The sequence below is a fragment of the Microcaecilia unicolor genome, chromosome 3 (assembly GCF_901765095.1).
Source record: "Microcaecilia unicolor chromosome 3, aMicUni1.1, whole genome shotgun sequence".
NCBI classification, from domain to species: domain Eukaryota; kingdom Metazoa; phylum Chordata; class Amphibia; order Gymnophiona; family Siphonopidae; genus Microcaecilia; species Microcaecilia unicolor.
The window spans coordinates 140,901,960-140,915,803 of record NC_044033.1 but is presented as its reverse complement, the minus strand read 5'-3'; the positions used below and the strand labels follow the sequence as shown (position 1 = coordinate 140,915,803).

The window sequence follows — 13,844 nt, the reverse complement described above, 5'->3', positions numbered from 1 at the left end:
AAAAAGCCTGCTTGCAATGTCAAACAAATCAGAAATAAGACACATCCTGAAGTCTAGGATAAGCAAATACATTCCTGAGCAGGAATTGTTCAGATTTTCATGAGCACAATTAGTAAATTAACTAGGTTTTAGGCCACATGAATACAAATATCTAGTGAAGAATCATCATAACTATTTTTAAAAACCAGAGTTAACGTCTGAAGCCTGTCTTCACATACTGATATTGAGTTTATTCTTATGTTGATATGTGTCAAGATAATGAATGCAGTACTAAATCTGAAACTGCTGATGCTACTCTTACGTGATATCAGAAGTTAACAACTCTAATTACTCACATATTTGGAAGTTAAGCTTGCAGCACTTATATTGAAGAAAGTTGCATTGGATTCTGCAGCAACTGCTTTTGCCTGGAGAATAAAAATGAATACACTTCTTTCATTCAATGCACATGCTAAAAATTCTCCAACTTCTATGAGGTTTCAATGGCAATAAAAGAAAATCTAGCAATTTTATGAATATCAGTTTATAAAATTGCATACATAGTAGTAACATAGTAACATAGAGGCATATTTTCAAAGCACTTTGGGAGGCTAAGTTCCATAGGTTTCTATGGAACTTTGGGAGGCTAAGTGCTTTGCAAATGAGCCCCATAGTTACTATGTTACTACTATGTATGCAATGCATACCCCCAACAAACCCCCCTCCCTCCCCAAATAAGTTGCTTACCTGTTATATGTGTATGCCATGGACAGCAGGACGATCAGCCAAGTGGGTTCTTTGATGGCTAACAGAATATTTTCTAGATATCTCTGAGATTTTCACAGATGGGGGCAGAGTTCATACTCAACCACAATCACAAGAAGGGGGGTGGGGGTGGGGGGCAGCACATTTGGTCCTATTTAAATAGCAAAGTAGCTAATTTCAAAAGTGAGGAGGATAAGAATATATGGCCAACTATACTGCTATCCACAAAGAACACTCCTTGGAGATAAGCGACTGTTTTCTAATTAAGGGATTTTGGATTTTAAATCATTACATTCAGGTACAGAAGGAAAACTCTCTCCCTAAAGGGTTTATAATCTAAGTTTGTATCAAAGGAAATGGATGGTTAAGTGGCTTGCCCAATATCACAAGGAACAGCAGCAGGATTCAAATTCGGGGTTCCCTGGTTCTCAGTCCAGTGCTAAAGGCTGTCTTCAACAAAAAAGGAGAACAGTAGTAAACATGCCTCTAGATGTCAAAGAACTATTTGTGGATATATAAATTTTTAAATACAAGACAATCATTTGGTGGGTGGGTGACAGGGAAGGAGTTCAGTTCTATCCTTCAAACAATCTCTGAAGAACAAAATGACCAAACTTGCTCTTGTGTCTGTATCTAAATAGTAATGTGATGTATATATGGATGGAACTTCATGTTGTAGTCTTAACAGATTTGATGAGCCCATCCAGGCTTAGGCCTGTGGGAACTAAGTAAACACAATAGAAACAGTATGTGTGCTAAGATAAACCTCATATAAATCAGACAATTAGAGGAGTCTCTTCTATATGATATAATATGCACCACCTGCACTGAGGCGAATTCAGATTTGTGAGCGTCTGACTGAAAGCTGGAATGAAATAAACCCCAAATTCTGCATGATTACTCGAGTGCTGCAGATGCAATGCGCCTCTTCTAACCCTAGATATGAACAGCTTAAAATATGTTGCAATGGACCACGTGGGGAAAACTAGTAAAGTAAATACCATGTACACAATTACATTGCACTGTAGAGAGAGTCTCGATGTGACCAGAGACCTGGTTAGCAGGACGAAGAACTCACTGATCAGGTAAACACATTTCACAACCTGCCCAAGTAATAACTGATAGTCTTGCCCTTCCTCAGACAAGAATGTTAACCCCTTGCTGTTTAGTTTTGAGGATGACCTTTTGATATCAGAGTTGGTAAATTATTCAATGAAAACTTAAGTAGAGGAGTGTAGTAGCCGTGTTAGTCCACTCTTAAGGTTATCAATAGAAATCAAACAAAATAAAACATGGAAAAGAAAATAAGATGATACCTTTTTTATTGGACATAACTTAATACATTTCTTGATTAGCTTTCGAAGGTTGCCCTTCTTCGTCAGATCGGAAATAAGCAAATGTGCTAGCTGACAGTGTATATAAGTGAAAACATTCAAGCATTACTATGACAGTTTGACAGGGTGGGAGGATGGGGGTGGGTTGAGAAAGGACTTAACAAGGACCTGGGGTTCCTAGCCCATTATAAACCATAAAGCTGTATGTCTCTGTTGATCACCCCACCCCTCACCTATCCACACCCATCCTGTTAGAATATCAATGATATGCTTTGATGTCCCCATGCATACCTCCGACCTCAATGAAAACTGAATTCCCTAAAGGAGCAGAAAACAAAACTGCCTCAGCCAGTAAGAACTATGAGGATCATTCCCTCATCTCTGCCCTTTCATTATAGTATTAATGACCCCAAGTACATGATAAGACCTGCCCCCCTCCAAAGAAGACATCTCCTGATCTAGGTCTGCAACCAGATCCTCACCAAGCTCCCAGGACCCCCTGGGATGCTCTGCAGAGACTGTCTGTCTCCCCAAGCCCCCTCCCAAAGAAGCATTAAAAAAGGGCCTGACTATTGGAACAAGGTCTACTACCTTTGCAAATCAAACGAGGAAACTGCCCACTGGCAGGCCTGAACGCATGGGTAAGACTAACAGTGACTGCCCCGAGGAACCGCACATCTGCCACAGCCTGAGATATAAAAAAATGGCAGCATTTCCCACCCCAACTGGAGCTGGCGTTTTCTCCTTACCGCCCAAGTCCTGCCATGCCACAGACACTGCCGAAGCAGATCGTGAGGGACCATCCAGTGGAGCAATATTTACACACACTAGAAGCCACGATATCCTGCTGCTAACAGTACAAGCACTGGAGATTTACTGCCATTGCTCTGAGGGCTGAAGTGGCTTTTGGTTTTTTTTTAAAGCAGGACGTTGCCATCGCAAACAGCTACCAGAAGAGAAAACATACCGCCGCATAAACAGGAGGACACAGAGCTGCCCTGCTCGCTCACAATTGAAATATTTATTTATTTTTAAATGCAGCTGCCTCTCCCAAGTCTTACAAGTCTCTTCCCTCGAAGAGGTCAAGCCAGTGTTCAAATCCACAGCAGTACAGAGCTGTGCTGGGAGACTATGGGAGAAATGAGGAGAGGGACCCAGCCACCCGAGTCTGACACCCTCGAGGCTTAGCGAGACCCCGCGGGCCTCAGCCTCCAGAATTTGCAAGAGACACCGGTGCACAGAATCAGCCAAACCAAAAGAAAATGGTAAAAAAAAAAGACACTTCACCCTAAGAATCCTAATTATCTATTAAAACAACACAAACCATCTATTTTAGAATAAAAAATTACCTATTAAAACAAAAAATGAGAGTAAAGAGGGACCCGGCCACCCAGGTGTGACACCCCACAGGGAATAAGAAGCCCCTTAGGACTTACACCCTGTAACAGAGATCCAAGTGTGGGTTCTCTAACATTTACAACCCAACCTAGAAACCCCAAACGGGCCTACCAGACTGAGTACACTGCACAGGCTGCACACATCTACCCTCTGCGGAGACTGAGAAAATACTGGTTAGTAGAAGGTCTGCACAGGCTACTTGTATAAGAAGTTTTAGTGTTCTCAGTCTCCCTCTGCTGGTAGGAGTGCATAACCCAAGTGTCTTGAACGGTCTGGAGGATTGCTGAGGAATTACCTATTAAAACAAAAAAAATGAGAGTAAAGAGAAAGAGACCAAAGGGCTCACCACCTTCCACCCGCTGGAGACAGAATACTGAATCTATCTCTAGATAGCCAGGGCTCTTACTGACTCTCTCTCGAGTCAGAACTCTGTTTCCACCTGCTGGAAGGCATGCACAACCCATCAGTCACGTTCTGGGCTGGTCTGGAGGGATGCTAAAGAAACTGCCTTTCGAAAAAGTGCTATATTCCTGCTTGAGTCTAATAGTTGAGGCTTTAAAGCCAGTGCTGAACAGCTCAGTATCAGCTGGAATGTTTCAAACATCAGCTCCAGTGGCTGCAGAGGTAGTGTCAAGATATTCAATACTGGCTCTTGATCTATTTGAAGTGTAAAGAGGGGATCCTTAGAATCTTCCTATTTATATCTGGTTTGAAAATTTCCAAGACCAAAACTGGAGGGGTCCCAGAAGGGGAGGACAAGTCCTCCCAGGTAACCAAGCGGGGCTTACAAATGACTCTGACCGGAACCCTGGAAACTACTGCTAGTATGTCACTTCATGAGAAATGAGCTCACTAAGGCAACGCTTTTTTGGAGGATGGTTTGCAGCAATTATTACCTCCCTGTTCTCAGTAGTGAGAAATAAGGATTGATTCTGATAATCTGATCCATTCAAACAATATTATCAACTGCCTTCAATCCCAAACTTGACAAAGAATGGGAAAGTTCACAGCTCCTGAACCTCTTTAATGATCCTGACTCAAGGAATACTAATATTTCACTAGTGCTGAAAAATCAGCAGCAAATGGTTTGATATCTGGGTGCATCATTAATGCCTACCTTCAGTTTATTAGACTTTGGGATTTTCTCAAAGAAGTCAAGGAGTCTCGGTCATTGCTGTTTGATAGCCCTCAATGATGATTTAGCACAAGTTTAACAACTATGGATATCATGTCCTTTGCCCACACAGCACATCTTTTGAGACTGCAGTGTAGGCACTACTTGTAGCCACTCTTTAGTCTCTGATATGAGTAAAGATGACAGAAAAATTGAGAGATGAAAATTTCAAAAAAGTAGATTGAACAAAGGTGCCAGAAGCTATCTCCACTGAAAATTATATTTGAGACCAAGTACCAGCACTGAAAAAGAAAAATTAGCTTATCTGACGCACAAAACTCCACTAAGGAGGTTAATGGAAGTGAAGGAAAGACTCACGAAGCTTGAAAATGCACAAACTCACATAATAAAAGAATTGCATCTGATGCCATCTATGCATAAAAAAAAAAAAGACTGAGGGGGACCCCATGACTGCACAGTGAGAAGACTCATGTAAAATCTTTCAAGGCTTTTCCAGAGCTATCTGCTTGGATGACTTCACCCACTTGTATGGCTTACTATCCATCCCACCTGTCCACAATGAATTCCTAAGAACTAGGATATGGAAACAACTGCTTACCAGCATGGTCTTCCCATTTCCTGGAGGTCCAAACAGCAGCAATCCTCGTGCAGGTGCTCTAAGTCCTGTGAACAACTAAAATAATTGCTGAGTTAAACTTTTCTTGCATCCATAAAATTTTCATGTCTACATAGAATACGGAATACCAAATAAGATGAAAACATATTTGTTTTGGGCTTTAAACAGGATTAAAACAGGATTCTTCTTTATGATGAGATCACCTTTCTATGAACATGGAAATGGGAAGCAAAACTCTAACCCTATTGTACAATAAAATAAAAACATGCAACTTTCATGGCTGCTAAGTCTATATTGCTGGTGATAATGATGCATGGGGCAGCATCATCAGGATCAAAACATCAAGGAGTGATTACGTTGGTTGGAAGGGAAAATGGTTATGATTCACTAGTGGAAAGTTAATTTATATATGCAAATACATGTTTTTGGCTACTTGATCTGGAAATCAAACAGGAATTTACGGGCAACGGGAAGAGATGAGCAGGGTCAAGTATTGGGTATTCCAGAACCAGCACCATATGTTGCCTCTGAAAGTGGCTGTGTTGAGCGTTTCATAATATACTATATACTATAATATATGTATTATTCTAAAAAATGCAATCATAAAGAACAATGGTTTATTATGTACAATGACATAGCACAAAATTGTGTCTCTGTCAAATAAATCTCCAGTTCATGTCTGTCACGACAATTGAATTTATACTGTAGTATGAGAGCTTCCCAATTTGCAACACACCAATCCCCATTCCTGAAGTCAAACACAACTGTTCCTACAGCTCACAATTACACTACCAAATGCAAGAACTGAGAAAGTATTCATCTCCGCACAACTGATTCAGCCTGTCATCTCCTACAAGACCTCCCCCCACAGTCCCTTCCTTTTATCAAGTTTACCACAAGGAAATATCAAGCACAGCAAGAGACAAAGACATAAAATGAATGGATGACCCCACTATTGCACATGGCTCTAAAAACAAGTGGAGAGAGGCATTTCTTTGGTTCAGGTATTTGGAATTCAAGATAGTTATACCCAAGTTCGTCTGAAAATAAAAACTGTGCATATGAATAACATGCACTTCACCTCTTTTCTCCATGGTCTTTCCCAGTGTATGTAAAGTATATTTAACTTGACTATTTGGTATATGACCAAAGGCAGTAACTTGCCTGGGATTGCTCCTTTTACATCTAGACTGCTTTGATATGTACTCTATGTCATTGCTGAAAATACTGAAAAATCTCTCTTATACACCAGTCCAGGCATCTACTACTTCCTCTAGTTTTCCTCTTAGCAGAGGATCAGTACTTAATGATTTCACAGCAACTCTTCTTTTTAATATTCTAGGTGGTGAATATTCAATATTACCTACCCAGCAGAACTGCCCCTGGAGACTGTTATTTTTCAAAATCATACCAACTGAGAACAGAGACTAAGAAACAGCTCTGATTTTATGAGTTTTTCTTTAACAAAATTCTCTCATTTACATAATCTAGGCTGAGCAGTACTTCAGTGGTTAACAGAGTGCCAAAGAAACCCAGCATACAAACCTACTAAAATAAACATGCCTGCAATTTTATCTGCTCTAATTTAAAAGACTGTTTTATATATTTCCATAATAGTGACTGAAACATTAAACAGTAAAAATAAAACCACTTTTTTTTTTAACTGTACCTCAGGTCGAAGGGAAGGAAGAATAACAATTTCTTGCAGTGCTTGCTTTGCCAGATCCTGTCCAGCTATTTCACAGAATTTGACAGCCGGACCACTAACACACAAAGAAAGGAATATTAATTAGCTTCACAATAAGACACTGTTTCCAGTTTTTTTCCAAACTGCTGTCCACACTGTGCCTTGCCTAGTTCTAAGCTTAACATTTTAAGTACAAATTTTATGTGCTTTGCAACAGAAAAGCATAAGAAAGAAATGCTAAACCAAGCAGCTAACTAAAAATCATCGTTTGAGCACTGCAAAGCAGTACCTGGGCTATCTACAAAAAGTCAAAATGTTTCTTCCATTGTATTAAATGTAGTGATTTTATAAAGCATACGAAAATCATATTTTACATGCAGAAAATGTTGCTTATAAAACTGAATGCATGTAGACCGCATAAAAAGAAAGTGCACAGCAAAACTGTCTCTGTTTACCCAAGCTATGCAAAGGCATTTTCAGGGGCATAGTTGTGATGCACCTGTGTCTATAAAACAAATGAGTACACACACATTCACACCTTCTTCAGAGGAGTAAATCGGTTTGACAGAATTTGTGAGCTAGTTCTGACAGCTTATTTTATAAATCAGCCTTGGCCATTTCAAAGAGGCAACCCATTATGAAATTATCCCCAATGTGACTACTGAGTAATGGATCAAAAATATTCTTCATTCTGCTGGCAGCAGGAAAAATGGGAAACTGGAGGTTATGAAAAAGATTTCACATTAGCTACTGTATCACACATTATTATTAGCATTTGTATAGCGCTACCAGACGCACGCAGCACTGAACACATGACATAAAGAGACAGTCCCTGCTCAAAAGAGCTTACAATCTAAATAATACAGACAGACAAGACAGTTACGGGTGAGGGAAGTAATGGGTGAGAAGGGAGGAAGGGACAAGGGGAGGGCAATTGTGGCTAGGAACCAAAAGCAGCAGTGAAAAGGTGGATTTTCAGCATACCTCCTTTTCAATTGTTCTTGTGCACTTGGTAAAGCAAATTTTATTTCTAAATAAAAACTCTTAAATGAGATATATGTTGCACATGGTTTCAAAGACAGCATTCCAGTACCAACTGTGGTGGAAGAAGAATATTTATTAACAGGAGAGACTCTTGCTGTGCATATAATTGGAAGTATTTATGTTATAGGAAGAGAACAGATTAGAAAATAGGTAGTAATAAAAGTTCAAAAAGGAAACATGAGAGAAAGTGAATATGAGCTGCTGTTCTCAAGAGAACAATTTGCAGACAAGTAATTGCACATTCTCTGAGGTAAAGCAGCATCACTAGTGACATATATGGGGCACAAATGAGCAAGTCAAGGGTCATAGTAACATAGTAGATGACGGCAGAAAAAGACCCGCACGGTCCATCCAGTCTGCCCAACAAGATAAACTCATGTGTATACCTTACCTTGATTTGTACCTGTCTTTTTCAGGGCACAGACCGTATAAATCTGGCCAGCACTATCCCCGCCTCCCACCACCGGCTCTGGCACAGACCGTATAAGCCTGCCCACCACTATCTTCGCCTCCCCACCACCAACCCCTCTTCCCCCCACCGGCTCCACCACCCAATTTCGGCTAAGCTTCTATAGTACATAGTCTATTGTTCTGGGAAACACACATATGCCCATAGCATCTTGCATTATTTCCTGGAATGGCAGACAATCTGCTGATCAGCTCTTCTGAGGAAGTGCTGTGTAAAGTTCTAACTGCAGATGTGTTGGCAGCACTTTAGATGTGATGAGAGGCCAACATGGGATTGGAACCATAAGGAAGGTGAATGCTGGGTGTGTGTTGGCATGTAGCAAAGAACAAATATAATCTGGACCTCAGACAGAGTCAGGGCTCAAGTCACATGACAACAGTAACAGCACAGGCCCTCAATTTAGGTATCGCTGCTGGAGTTTAAAAGGAGTGATGAGGAGAGAATAGTGGAGACAGATTGAGGGCTGAAGCGAGTAGTATGGATGAGTTGAAAGTTGTTGGAAAGTGAGCAATGTAACACGCTGAGGACGGGGCTAAGGCACCCATGAAAGGAATAGCCTAAGAGTGGTAGGGAATAATAAAGATGGCAAATCTGACCTCAAATGTTAGTCTTCAGCGCTAATTGAATACAGCTGCCAGATTGATTTTTAGAAAAAATAAATTTGAAAGAGCCTCTTCTTTTCTGAAGGAGTTACATTGGCTGCCAATAAAAACACATTCAATTCAAGATTAATTGTATTGTCTCTAAATCATTTTATGGGATTGACTTCTTCCCTTCTAGCAGAAATATTTGTACCATTTGACAACCCTGTCCAGATCACTTTCCACTACTCAAATAAAGTTAGCTTACCCCTCTATAAGGCAGGTTTGTTTTAAATCTATTTATAGACTTCATATAGGTACCAAGCAGCCAAGAATTGGAACAGACTCTCATCATATATTAGATCTATACTGTTACACACTGTTTTGAAAAGCTCAACACATTTTTTTAACCATCTGGGTCTTGATAGAATGTTTTGTGATGTGTTTTATAATATGTATGGTTATTATGTAACTTAACTTCTTGTGATCTGCCTTGATTCATGGATGAAATAAGGTGGAATACAAACACTGGTTCGGATTGGATCTCAAAAACAGCATAACATATTGTATCAGATCACTTGATAACTTTTGTCAAGCATGTGAATGTCATATCCAAAATCAAACCAGTTTCTGTGCACACCATGATACTGAAACAGCTCTTATAGGTATGATCACAACCATTCAAGCTGTTTTTGACCAGGACAAGGTGGTAATTTTATTCTCTCTTGTTCTCTCAGCCACATTCAATCTTGAGGACCATTACATTCTTTTGAGCAGATAACAAGCCACCAGTATAACTACCATTCTATGGCAATGGTTAACTCTTACTTGTCAAATAGAACATACAAGGTATCCTGATGCAATTTATTTATTTATTAGGATTGAGGTTACTACAGAATATTTTCTGTCACATGTGGAGTACCCCTAAGTTCACTGCTATATCCTATTCTCCTTAATATCTTTATAGCCCATTAGCCACATTGATACAAACAACTCCCTTTATTTATGCTGATGACAAGCAAAATCAAACAAACCCATGAGTCATGTTGAATGCAAGAACCCTCAACACATAATACAAAATTGAAAGTGATCATGCAGTAGTTGAAAGACGACAGAATGTAACTGAACCTAAATAAAACAAGGGCACTATTGTTTTCCAAGGACTGAAAGCACACCTTATTTGATTCTCTTAATCTCACAGAAACCCAAATATGTATAAGTGAGACGATTCTGGGGTTATCACTGGCTCCCAATTAACTTTTCTTCCAAATTATCTGTGATCGGTAATGTCAAATTTGCTCTGCTTGCATGAAGTTACAGCATTATGTTATTCTAAAATGTATCTGTTACTTTGTCATAATATTTAATCCTTACAAGGTGGCAGTGATAGGCATTATGGGGTATGGAGGCACTCCAGATCTTTATTTTGTCAATTGCTATCATTATTATAGTTCCTCCTTTCCTGTCTTCACTTTCTGTTTATAACACTACATTGTAAACCACCTTGATGGCTCATCTGTAAAGCGAATGCTACATACCTGTAGAAGGTATTCTCCGAGGACAGCAGGTTGATTGTTCTCACTGATGGGTGACGTCCACGGCAGCCCCTCCAATCGGAAACTTCACTAGCAAAGGCCTTTGCTAGTACTCGCGCGCCGATGCGCACCGCGCATGCGTGGCCGTCTTCCCGCCGAACCGGCTCGTGTTCGTCAGTCCCATATGTAGCAAGACAAAGACAAGGGAAGACACAACTCCAAAGGGGAGGCGGGCGGGTTTGTGAGAACAATCAGCCTGCTGTCCTCGGAGAATACCTTCTACAGGTATGTAGCATTTGCTTTCTCCGAGGACAAGCAGGCTGCTTGTTCTCACTGATGGGGTATCCCTAGCCCCCAGGCTCACTCAAAACAACAAACATGGTCAATTGGGCCTCGCAACGGCGAGGACGTAACTGAGATTGGCCTAACAATTTATTCAACTAACTGAGAGTGTAGCCTGGAACAGAATAAACATGGGCCTAGGGGGGTGGAGTTGGATTCTAAACCCCGAGCAGATTCTGAAGCACTGACTGCCCGAACCGACTGTCGCGTCGGGTATCCTGCTGCAGGCAGTAATGAGATGTGAATGTGTGGACAGATGACCACGTCGCAGCTTTGCAGATCTCTTCAATAGTGGCTGACTTCAAGTGGGCCACTGACGCAGCCATGGCTCTGACATTGTGAGCCGTGACATGACCCTCAAGAGCCAGCCCAGCCTGGGCGTAAGTGAAGGAAATGCAATCTGCTAGCCAATTGGATATGGTGCGTTTCCCCACAGCCACTCCCCTCCTGTTGGGATCAAAAGAAACAAACAATTGGGCGGACTGTCTGTTGGGCTGTGTCCGCTGCAGATAGAAGGCCAATGCTCTCTTGCAGTCCAATGTGTGCAGCTGATGTTCAGCAGGGCAGGAATGAGGACAGGGAAAAAAATGTTGGCAAGACAATTGACTGGTTCAGATGGAACTCCGACACTACCTTCGGCAAGAACTTAGGGTGAGTGCGGAGGACTACTCTGTTATGATGAAATTTGGTGTAAGGGGCCTGGGCTACCAGGGCCTGAAGCTCACTGACTCTACGAGCTGAAGTAACTGCCACCAAGAAAATGACCTTCCAGGTCAAGTACTTCAGATGGCAGGAGTTCAGTGGCTCAAAAGGAGGTTTCATCAGCTGGGTGAGAACGACATTGAGATCCCATGACACTGTAGGAGGTTTGATGGGGGGCTTTGACAAAAGCAAACCTCTCATGAAGCGAACAACTAAAGGCTGTCCTGAGATCGGCTTACCTTCCACACGGTAATGGTATGCACTGATTGCACTAAGGTGAACCCTTACAGAGTTGGTCTTGAGACCAGACTCAGACAAGTGCAGAAGGTATTCAAGCAGGGTCTGTGCAGGACAGGAGCGAGGATTTAGGGCCTTGCTGTCACACCAGACGGCAAACCTCCTCCATAAAAAGAAGTAACTCCTCTTAGTGGAATCTTTCCTGGAAGCAAGCAAGATACGGGAGACAACCTCTGACAGACCCAAAGAGGCAAAGTCTACGCTCTCAACATCCAGGCCGTGAGAGCCAGAGACTGGAGGTTGGGATGCAGAAGCGCCCCTTCGTCCTGCGTGATGAGCGTCGGAAAACACTCCAATCTCCATGGTTCTTCGGAGGACAACTCCAGAAGAAGAGGGAACCAGATCTGACGTGGCCAAAACGGAGCAACCAGAATCATGGTGCCTCGGTCTTGCTTGAGTTTCAACAAAGTCTTCCCCACCAGAGGTATGGGAGGATAAGCATACAGCAGACCTTCCCCCAGTCCAGGAGGAAGGCATCCGATGCTAGTGTGCCGTGGGCCTGAAGCCTGGAACAGAACTGAGGGACTTTGTGGTTGGCTCGAGATGCAAAGAGATCTACCAAGGGGGTGCCCCACACCTGGAAGATCTGGCGCACTACTCTGGAGTTGAGCGACCACTCGTGAGGTTGCATAATCCTGCTCAACCTGTTGGCCAGACTGTTGTTTACGCCTGCCAGATATGTGGCTTGGAGCACCATGCCGTGACGGCGAGCCCACAGCCACATGCTGACGGCCTCCTGATACAGGGGGCGAGATCCGGTGCCCACCTGCTTGTTGATGTAATACATGGCAACCTGGTTGTCTGTCTGAATTTGGATAATTTGGTGGGACAGCCGATCTCTGAAAGCCTTCAGAGCGTTCCAGACCGCTCGTAACTCCAGGAGATTGATCTGCAGATCGCGTTCCTGAAGGGACCAAGTTCCCTGGGTGTGAAGCCCATTGACATGAGCTCCCCACCCCAGGAGAGACGCATCCGTAGTCAGCACTTTTTGTGGCTGAGGAATTTGGAAAGGACGTCCCAGAGTCAAATTGGACCAAATCGTCCACCAATACAGGGATTTGAGAAAACTCGAGGACAGGTGGATCACGTCTTCTAGATCCCCAGCACCCTGAAACCACTGGGAAGCTAGGGTCCATTGAGCAGATCGCATGTGAAGGCGGGCCATGGGAGTCACATGAACTGTGGAGGCCATGTGGCCCAACAATCTCAACATCTGCCGAGCTGTGATCTGCTGGGACGCTCGCACCCGAGAGACGAGGGACAACAAGTTGTTGGCTCTCATCTCTGGGAGATAGGCACGAGCCGTCCGAGAATCCAGCAGAGCTCCTATGAATTCGAGTCTCTGTACTGGAAGAAGATGGGACTTTGGATAATTTATCACAAACCCCAGTAGCTCCAGGAGGCGAATAGTCATCTGCATGGACTGTAGAGCTCCTGCCTCGGAAGTGTTCTTCACCAGCCAATCGTCGAGACAGGGGAACATGTGTACTCCCAGCCTACAAAGCACCGCTGCTACTACAGCCAGGCACTTCGTGAACACTCTGGGCGCAGAGGCGAGCCCAAAGGGTAGCACACAGTACTGGAAGTGATGTGTGCCCAGCTGAAATCGCAGATACTGCCTGTGAGCTGACAGTATCGGGATGTGCATGTAGGCGTCCTTCAAGTCCAGAGAGCATAGCCAGTCGTTTTCCTGAATCATGGGAAGAAGGGTGCCCAGGGAAAGCATCCTGAACTTTTCCTTGACCAGATATTTGTTCAGGGCCCTTAGGTCTAGGATGGGACGCATCCCCCCGTTTTCTTTTCCACAAGGAAGTACCTGGAATAGAATCCCAGCCCTTCTGGCCTGGATGGCACGGGCTCGACCGCATTGGCGCTGAGAAGGGCGGAGAGTTCCTCTGCAAGTACCTGCTTGTGCTGGAAGCTGTAGGATTGAGCTCCCGGTGGGCAATTTGGAGGTTTC

At 42.9% G+C, this 13,844-nt stretch overlaps 1 protein-coding gene across 2 annotated transcripts in view; it reads right to left on the bottom strand.

Annotated features, from left to right (window-relative positions):
• SPAST (spastin) overlaps nucleotides 1-13,844 on the bottom strand; it is a 240,905-nt gene that overhangs the window by 97,999 nt on the left and 129,062 nt on the right. For both annotated transcript variants that reach the window (XM_030196406.1, XM_030196405.1), the window contains 3 exons: nucleotides 6,897-6,990; nucleotides 5,210-5,284; nucleotides 336-407 (listed from right to left, as the gene is read on the bottom strand). In XM_030196406.1, the coding sequence (XP_030052266.1) occupies nucleotides 336-407; nucleotides 5,210-5,284; nucleotides 6,897-6,990 (241 nt within the window). The remainder of the gene's footprint in view (nucleotides 1-335; nucleotides 408-5,209; nucleotides 5,285-6,896; nucleotides 6,991-13,844) is intronic.